The sequence below is a fragment of the Oryx dammah genome, unplaced genomic scaffold (genome assembly GCF_014754425.2).
Source record: "Oryx dammah isolate SB20612 unplaced genomic scaffold, SCBI_Odam_1.1 HiC_scaffold_15, whole genome shotgun sequence".
NCBI classification, from domain to species: Eukaryota; Metazoa; Chordata; class Mammalia; order Artiodactyla; family Bovidae; genus Oryx; species Oryx dammah.
This window is the reverse complement of record NW_024070199.1, coordinates 8,337,371-8,346,852: the sequence shown is the minus strand read 5'-3', so window position 1 is coordinate 8,346,852 and position 9,482 is coordinate 8,337,371. Positions and strand designations below refer to the sequence as shown.

Below are 9,482 nucleotides of genomic sequence, written 5' to 3'. Positions count from 1 at the left end.
GTACAACAGAGTGAGCCAGCTTCTGCTGTACAACAGAGTGAGCCAGCCATATGTATAATATACCTGTATCCCCTCCCTCCCTCCCGCCCTCATCCTGCCCCTGTAGGTCATCTCAGAGACCTGAGCTGAGCTCCCCGTGCTATACAGCAGTGTCCCACTAGCTATTTCACAAAGCCTCCCTGTGGCTCAGTGGTAACGAATCCACCTGCCAAGCAGGAGATGCGCATTCAATCCATGGGTTGGAAAGATCTCCTGGAGAAGGAAATGGCAACCCACTCCAGTAGTCTTGCCTGGGAAATCCCATGGACAGAGGAGCCTGGTGGGCTACGGTCCATGGAGTCGCAAAAGAGTCAGACATGATTTAGTGACTAAACAACAGCGAGTGTATATATTGCAACAGCTTCACAACCAGGCTCAAAGGCCTTTTTTCGTTGTTGTTCAGTTGCTACGTTGTGTTTGACTCTTTGCGACCCCATGGACTGTTGCCTGCCAGGCTCCTTTGTCCATGGGATTTCCCCTTTACTGCCTTCTAACTGTCCATGAAATAGAGTCCAAAAGGCTTATCTCTAATGACAGGAACCCAACACGCCTTCTGGAACTCATCTGCACACAATTGCTCTCTTTGGTCAAACTGGCCTCACTCCCGCCAGAGGAGGGACACACTCTGTATTTACCTTTGGTCTCTCTCGCCTCTTAGCCTCTGTATCCTCCTGCGCTTTCCCCAGCAGTGCAAATCCTGCCATTACAGCCTCATGTGATTGCTGCTAGCACCTGCTATATTTTCCATGCACCTGGCCTGCGCACCCTTCCTGGCTGCCTTCTGCAAACAATAATTAAGTACCTAAAGCCCTGCATAAGGTGCAATTAAAGCCTTTGATAGTGATAGCATTTGCATTCTTATTTCACATTTAAAAACTGCACATTTTATCTCACCCAACAGCCTAAAGGTTAACAGGAGGGGTTTTGGCATCTAATAAAAATAGCCAGCACTTGAAACTAGGATTCTTGATAATGTACCATACGTAATCTTGGGTCAAACAGTAAGTTTTCTGAGTTTTAATTTCCCATAACATTAGAATAATTAAAATATCCAACTCATTAGGCGGTAAAGATGAAAGTTGTTAGTCACTCAGTTGCGTCCGACTCTGCAACTCCATGGGTAGAGATGAAATTAAATAATAAAAGTCTCATTTTAACCAGGGGCCTTGTACAATAAAGTAAATGATTGGCAAATGATCACTGCTCTTATGATTATATTGATGATTATTATTTAGGGCAAAGGCTACATATTAGAATTTTTAATTGTTTCATCGCTTTTTAATTCAGCCTCACCGCAGAAAGGCCGTGCAACAATCATCTGTTAAACGAGTGCGTGAAAACGAAATCATGGCAGACCTCGGCAACTTTTAAGAAAGTCTGGCTCTATGGGCTTCCCAGGTGGCGCTAGTGGTAAAGAACTCACCTGCCAATGCAGGAGACGAAAGAGACCCAGGTTTGATCCCTGGGTCAGGAAGAATCCCCTGGAGGAGGAAATGGCAACCCACTCTGGTGTTCTTGCCTGGAGAATCCCGTGGACAGAGGAGCCTGGGGGGCTGCAGTCCTTGGGTCGCAGAGAGTGGGCATGACTTCGAGACAGCCTACATGCACCTGGTCTTTCTACTCCTGCGTCTCCTTATCTCATTTCGTTTTTCAAAGCACACCTCGATCTCTCGCTTTCTTGCCCCCACGCCTCCAATGGCTCCTGATGCCTCTAAAGTAAAGCTCAAACATCTCCGACTGACATTTAAGGCCTTCCGTGATCTACGTCCAATCTACTCTTTGAATTTCCCTTTTATCCATTCCATGCTCCACCCAAATGGAAATACTGCTAATCTTGTATAAGGTGTGTGTTTTCTAGCCTACATGCTATTTTACACCTCAATCCCTATACCTCCTTGAAGATCCAAATCCTACCATCCTTACATGTTTCAAGGAACAGTTCAAAAGACACTTTCCTCCATATGAAGCTTCCCTTCTGGAACATATCACTCCCAACTCTGAATTCCTATAGCATTTTAATCTCCCATGTCACCTAAGCCTTTCTTCTTTGTATGACAGTTATATCTATGTCCTTGTCTTTCATAGCAACTCTTTAAGGGCAAGTAAAGGATCCTGTCCTCTTTGACTCTTTGGCACTTGGCTTGGGACCTGCAATGCACCCTGAACTCAGTAAACGATGGACAATGTGATTGGCCCAACAGAGAGAGCAAAGGCTCTTCACGGGACTGAATTCAGACCTGGAGTAGACAGCCAAGTTCAGAGAGAAGATGCTGCCTCCTGTTTTTCATGACATCAGGGGACTGGGACCACAAGAGCGGAGGGAGTTAGAAGGCTGTGGGCAAGCTGGAGCTGCAGTCTGGGGTTTCAGAGCCTGGTGATGGCTACCCCGAACCACAGCATCACAGTTCCCACGCCTGGATGGCCTTTACAGCTCGTGACCCCTCGGTACTTCTGATAACAAGGAGAAGATTCGGATGACGGGGGGATGCTGTGCTCCCTTCTTCCTCTGTCCAGCCGGCTTCTGACTTACTGTCCACCTCCCTCAGCCTGCCTGGCCCCAGCTGGGCTGACCCAAGACTGATGCAAGGGCCCCGTCTCCTGGCCTGCCTCGGCTCTGGTTACCCTGGGCTTGAAGCTCTGGGCGTGGGCCGCCCTCAGCACTGTGTGTGAGGCCCTCTCCCTCCTCTTCCTTCTCGCTCACCCTTCCCATCTCCTCCTCCTCTCTGCCTCTTCTCCTCTCCCCACAGCACAAATAATGCCCAGGCTGTGGTTTCAAATCTTGGTTCCATCCCTCACTGGCATTGAACCTAACTTCCCAGTTGCCTTGTCTATAACACGGGGGTGACAATAATTCCTGCCTCTTGGAGGGTCGCTGGGAGAAGCCAGTGAGTTCGTCCGTATAAAGTACTTAGCGGGACGCTGGCAAGTGGATGCGGTGCTGTGCTGTCCAGACCCCCTCAGAGGAGAGAAGTACCTAGCTGTATTTTCAGCCTGCTTGGGTTCCTGCTCCACTGAGGAGAGCTACCTTGATCACCGTCACGCTCTGTTTCCAGGGCAGCAGCCCACAGCCAAGGACCGAGGGACCCCTTGGCCCAACTCGGGATGACGGAAGAGCCATCCTCGCCCCTGAACCTCCTCTGGCGCCCTGCTGGGTCTCCTGGGTCCCCCGACTCAGCTCAACCTCTCCCTCTCCTCTGTCCTGCCTCCTTTCCTTCTAGAGGCTGATCCCAAGAGCCCTTCCTAATACGCTGATCTCCATCCAAGAGAAATGTTTCCGGGGAAATCCAACTTCTGACACTGACTGGGGCTTACCCCTTGGTGGTGGGCAAGGCAGGAAGGCACTTGGCACTAAGTCTGGTCCAGGTTTAAAGGCCCAAGAGGCTGGTGCCCATAGGCAGGGGATGCGCCCTTGGATCCCGGGCTCAGCCGCCTCTCGGCACTGTTAGCTGTTAGGCCTGGGATGAAGGAGGGATTTAGGAGCCTGGGAAAGCTGTTGAGAAAGAGGGCTCTTCTGAGCTGAGCCTTCCTCCTGGCTCCGGGAAATGGCCTCTGTGGGAAAGAGTCAGAAAAGCAGTTCTCAGTCCCCTCTGTGATTTACACTGCAGGGCTCTGGGGAGCGGCGGGGCAGGCAGCTCTCCCTCCCTGCGAGAGAGGAGCCCCCCAAACCCCATGGTCGCCCCAGCCTGAGACCGTAACCTTACTTCCCTGACAGCCTACTCCTCTTCCGGCTCAGTCTGCAGTCCTGCTTTCCGGCTGGGAAACCAGAGAAAGTCCTGTTTTATTTTCTGAGTTCTTTCAGAAGCGTCTCTCTCTCTCCTCTTTTTAAAGACTACCTGGCTTTTCTTCCAAAGCTGTGGTCCCACTGTATATACCCGTCGACAACGAACAATAGTTCCAGCTGCTCTGTATCCTTGCCACCCCTCCTTTTACACTTCCTGCCATGCTGATGGACATGCTGTGGTAGCTCACGGTGGGTTTCTTTCAGTTCGTTTGTTTATTTTTGGCTGTGCTGGGTCTTCGTGGCTGCGCCTTGGCTTTCTCTAGTTGCGGTGAGTCGACTCCCCACTGGGGCAGTTTCCTCTGCTGCAGAGCACAGGCTCTAGGGCGGGCTTCAGTGGTTGCTGCACGTGGGTTCAGCAGTCGTGGCTCCCTGGCTCCAGAGCACACGTGCAATAACTGGTGTGCGGGCTTAGTTGCTCTGCATGTGGAATCTTCTCAGACCAGGGATCAAACCATGTCTCTTGCACTGGAAGGTGGATTCTTAATTGCTGGACCACCAGAGAAGCCCACAGAAGCATCTCCGGATCACCTCTCCCCTCCAGCCAAGAGGCAAACTACATGAGGGTCCAGAAAGACCTGCGCCTTGAAAAGCTCTGCCTGCCCTGCTCAGCTGCTGGGCTCTGGCTGGCAGCGACACTTACTGGCGGGCGACTGTGGGCATCATTTCACTAATAAACAAGAAAGGCTGTGGCTTAGAAGATTCTGAACCTTTGGAAGGGATTCACCCATCCACTCTGGGGTACTGCAGGGTAAGTGGTCAGGCGACCCTGTTGCTCCCTATTCCCACACTCCTCTCTTCGGTGGCACAGATAGAACGTCTCAAAGTGTTAGCCGCTCAGTTGTGTACAACTGTTTGCGACCCCATGGATTATAGCCTACCCGGCTCCTCTGTCCATGGGATTCTCCAGGCAAGAATACTGGAGTGGGTTGCCATTCCCTTCTCCAGGGGATCTTCTTAACCCAGGGATCAAACTTGGGTCTCCTGCATTGCAGGCAGATTCTTTACCATATGAGCCACCGGGGAAGCCCTGTTGGGCATTTGATTTACAGAGTCTCAAAGTGTTAGTCGCTCAGTCGAATTGTTTCTGGGTCAGTCTAACTGGACTTCAAGCTCCTTGAGATGCCTGTACACCATCTTTATCCCCAAGCCCTCAGGGAAGTCTTACAGAATAGATGTTTCCTAAATGGCTGTTGGGCTTCCGTCACAGCTCAGTCGGTAAAGAATCTGTCTGCAAGGCAGGAGACCCAGGTTTGATTCCTGGGCTGGGAAGATCCCCTGGAGAAGGGGATGGCAAACCACTCCAGTATTCTTGCCTGGAAAATCCCACGGACAGAGAAGCCTGGCGGGCTACAGTCCACAGGGTCACAAAGAGTCAGACACAACAGAGCGACTAAACCACCACCACCACCAAATGGCTGTTGAACACAGCTGAATTAGATGCCCTGGCTCATGCAACTTTCCCTAGAGGCACTGGATGCTTCTCCTTGTCTGAGCCGTGCCTCATTCCACCTCTTCCAGAATGACCCCAAAGCCCCTGTTTCTCCTCTAAAATCACAACAGGTGCTGTCTTCAACTCTCTGGTAAGTAGCACTTAGTACTTGGATGGTTCTTAAAGTATGTTGGTTGAAGTCAACAGATACTGAGCAGCTAAGGTTCGAGTTTGGATTCATATCTCGATTTCCCAAGTGGAGGGAAGCACTCTGGGGTCAGGGTCTGTGTTCTCCCTATTCTCCACTCCTCGAAGCAGAGCTCTGGGTGCAGCTTTGTAAGTTATGCCCCGACAGGAGGAGAAATGGGAACCTGAAATCCAGCCCATGAGCCGTCAAGGCCCTGTGCCAGTCTGGAGGAAGGAAGAGCTTTTTTTCCTTGCTGGTTAAGAAGGGATGTCTTTTCATCATTCTTTTAAACTCCCCATAGCAGGTGGCGCTAGGAGTAAAGAATCCGCCGGTCAATGCAGTAGACACAAGAGAAGTGGGTTCAATTCTTGAGTCAGGAAGATCCCCTGGAGAAGGGATAGGCTACCCACTGTACTACAGGCTACTTCCCTGGTGGCTCAGACAGTAAGGACTCTGCCTGTAGTGTGGGAGATCTGGGTTCAATCCCTGGGTTGGGAAGATCCCCTGGAGGAGGGCATGGTAATCCACTCCAGTATTCTTGCCTGGAGAATCCAATGGAGAGAGGAGCCTGGTGGGCTACCGTCCATGGGGTCGCAAAGAGGGGGCAAGACTGAGCGACTGAGCATGCGCGCGTGCACACACGCACACACACACACACATAGCTCACACACACACACACACATACACAGAGCTCACACAGAGGAACGACAGATGTCAGTGCCAACCCCATGACTCTGCCCCTGGCACAGGCCTGGTATCTGGAAGATGTTCATCAGGTCCATCTACTAAGTTCATTCAGTTCAGCAAGCATCTACTGAGTGCCTACTGTGGACAAGTCTCTGCATGGCTGAACTGTCCAGGAAGGAGGAAAGATTACACAGGGCAGGCTGGAGTTAACTTTCCATCAGGTGAGCTGGCTTACCTTAATGAGCTCAAGATTTCATTATACATTCATCCTGACACACCCTGGAAGCTTGCTTCTTCTGAGACTGGGGCCAAACCCCGCAGGGTCAAGACCGGCCTGTAACCAGAGTCTAAGAAGACAAGCCGGAAAGAGAAGTACCAGGCACAGCACGTGTGTGATTGCACACTCAGTCTGGTCCGACTCTTCACAACCCCATGGACTGTAGCCCGCCAGGCTCCTCTGTCCACGGGATTCTCCAGGCAAGAACACTAGAATGGGTTGCCATGCCCTCCTCCAGGGGATCTTCCCGTCCCAGGGATCAAACCCGAGTCTCTCCTGTCCCCAGCACTGGGATGTGGATTCTTTGCCACTGAACCACCTGGGAAGCCCCAGGGCACATTACACCCAGATGGAAATGTTCTAGCCGAGCTCCTCACTGAGGTCAGGACTGGAATCCAAGGGCCCTGGCTGTGGAGCCAACCTGGAGGACAGAGCCAAGGTCCTGTCCTCCTTGCTGTGGTTCTGAACCCCACCACGCCCCCGAGAGGGCCAGAAGCGGGTGGAACACAGGAGAGGTGGTCAGAGAGAAGCTGCAAGTGGTGCCTGGCGGAGGGAGGCGGCCCAGGGAAGGGGCTGGGAGGGAGGGAGGGAGCTGTCAGCCTCTCGGCGCCGCCTCGGGAGGGACAGAAACTGGGCGTGGTCTGCTCCAGCCCCTCCCCCGCTCGTGTGCCAGAAACGCCCCCACCAGGCAGCCAGGGGATGTTCTGTAATTCTGCTCCAACCATTTGCTTGCAGGGGCTTCCCAGGTGGGGCTAGTGGTAAAGAACCTGCCTGCCAAGGCAGGAGACGTAAGAGATGCGGGTCCTTCCTGGGTCTGCAAGATCTCCTGGGGCAGGGCGAGGCAACCTACTCCAGTGTTCTTGCCTGGAGAATCCATGGACAGGGGAGCCTGGTGGGCTACAGTCCATGGGGTCGAAAGAGTCAGACACGACTGAGCAACTAAGCAACAAAAACAATGTACCAGCACTGTAACCGGTGCTGATGGGCCACAGAGAGACATCCTGTCCTGGGGGCCTGATAAGGTGATGGGATCTGACCTTACTTGGTTTCCTTTTAAGTATATTCCTTTCTAGATACAATCTTTACAAATTTCAAATACAGGATTATAGAATCATAATGTGAAGAGACACAGAAGAGATATTCCTTTAGCCCAATGCCTTTCTGCCCTGGGCTGAGGGTCACACCTCTTTTACAATATGCGGTCCCTCCTTGGATACCTCCAATAGTAGGTGATTTACAGTCCACAGGGTCACAGAGTCGGACATGACTGAATCGACTTAGCACACACGCATGCATGGTGTCATTCAATAAGACTTGTTTGCAGAAGTGACGGTGATCTTAGAATCCAGAGTCCCTGAAATCTTCCTCAGAAGTCCTCACGAGATTCGGCTACACAGCCAGAGGCTAACGATTTTCTTCAAAGCTGCACTGATTTTGCCTTCTATATTATATTACTTACTATATAAAAAATACTTTTCTCCTTAAATGTTTTGAGTAAAACTGGAAACAGTGCCAGATTCGTTTTGTCACTCTGCACATACATCCCTTCTCTCCCACACTTTGTCCCCCCACCCAACACACACAGTGCTCTGCACACCCAGGTATGAAGACGTTGCTCATCATAAACCTTTTCTCTTGGTGCAGAATGTCCCTGCCCTCCATCCTAGTCCCTCCAATGCCTGACTGTCTAAACTCTACCCCTCAACTAAATGTGTTACTCCAATGTCACCTCTTCCATGAAGTCTTCCCAGATTACCCTGACTAAAAGGAAACTCTCTCTTTGAACACCCCTAGCTCTTCTGTGTGCCCTGTTAATCTCTTACCAAGTTCCACCTGTTAGTCTTTTGTGTGTGTCTCTCTCTCTTACTTTTCTCATGAAAAGTTAGCTACTTGAGAAGAGGGTCCATGCTGGATTTTCCCCTGAATCCACCATGGAAACCAGCAGTGACTATTCAGCAAGCCCTCAATACATGCACTAGTACTACTATTAACAGTGATGCCAATGATGACAGACAGTTCCACAAGGGTATCTGGTTAATGCAAGCCTTCACTCCATGGTGCATTTGTGCTTGTCTATGACTGGACTATGGTCTGGGACTGGGGGAATGGACTTGGTGTCCTGTCTTCAGTGTTGCAATGGCCCCTTTTAGAGCTCAGAATGACTAGCGCAGGCTGAAAGGATTCATCCAACAAGAGAGCAATAGCAAAGAAAGCAGGATCATACCTTAATATCGTCTTCTGGCCAAGAGTTCAGCATTGTTGCGAGGTGGCCCTTGTCATGAATGGTGATAAACAGCCCACTAGGAAAAACAAAGCACACGCACACAGACCAGTCAGACCAGGAACACAGCAGGGACCACAAGTACTGTGTATCACTGTAGCACTTAATTTTGGCCACAGATCTGGGCTGAGGGCGTCCCTGTTCAAAGTCCAACCAGTTTACAGGACCCTGCACTGGGCTTCCTTCAACTGCTCCCCACAGGGGAAGGCTCCATGGGGCCAAGGGATGTATCCACCTGGAGTCTGTGCTCGCCACAGCCTGTACCTTTCTCCCCCTAGACCAGGCACCCAGGACCCCAGAATTATCTCCCTGAGTGGTCCCAGGCTGCCTTCAGGGGCTGTGTGGGCCTCTTCTCTGGGTCCCCCCTTCCAAGGACAGACCACACTGCAGTGGGTGGGTCCCCAAGCCTGGGGCCATGCCTGGAATTGGACGTGTGGGTGGTGATGTCCAGATACACGTCCACGTGGTCCCTTGCCATGGAGGATGGAGCTGGGGACAGAGAGGGGCGGGCTGCCAGCCACGAGCCTATTTCCTCTGTACCACTTGAATCTGAGAATTCTAAATTCAAACTTGGCCTTCCAGACCATATGAAGATATATCTGTAAAGTAGGAGGATGAAACATATTTTTCTTGACAGTTTGTTGGCTTGACTTTGAACTTTTAATGTTTGGACCTAAGTCTGTGGATATGAATCTCCTGTCCTGGGATCAGTGGTGAGAAGACAAGTGTGCCTGGTGGGGAGGTTGTGGGTGGTGCAGAGGATGGCAAGTGGTCTGGACCACTTCCTTCTTTTCCTTTTTT

The 9,482-nt window shown here is 51.3% G+C and overlaps 1 protein-coding gene across 4 annotated transcripts in view; it reads right to left on the bottom strand.

Annotated features, from left to right (window-relative positions):
* The window catches only part of ME3 (malic enzyme 3), a 221,800-nt gene that overhangs the window by 70,044 nt on the left and 142,274 nt on the right, over positions 1-9,482 (bottom strand). For all 4 annotated transcript variants that reach the window (XM_040255504.1, XM_040255501.1, XM_040255503.1 and 1 more), the window contains one exon: positions 8,625-8,700. In XM_040255504.1, the coding sequence (XP_040111438.1) occupies positions 8,625-8,700 (76 nt within the window). The remainder of the gene's footprint in view (positions 1-8,624; positions 8,701-9,482) is intronic.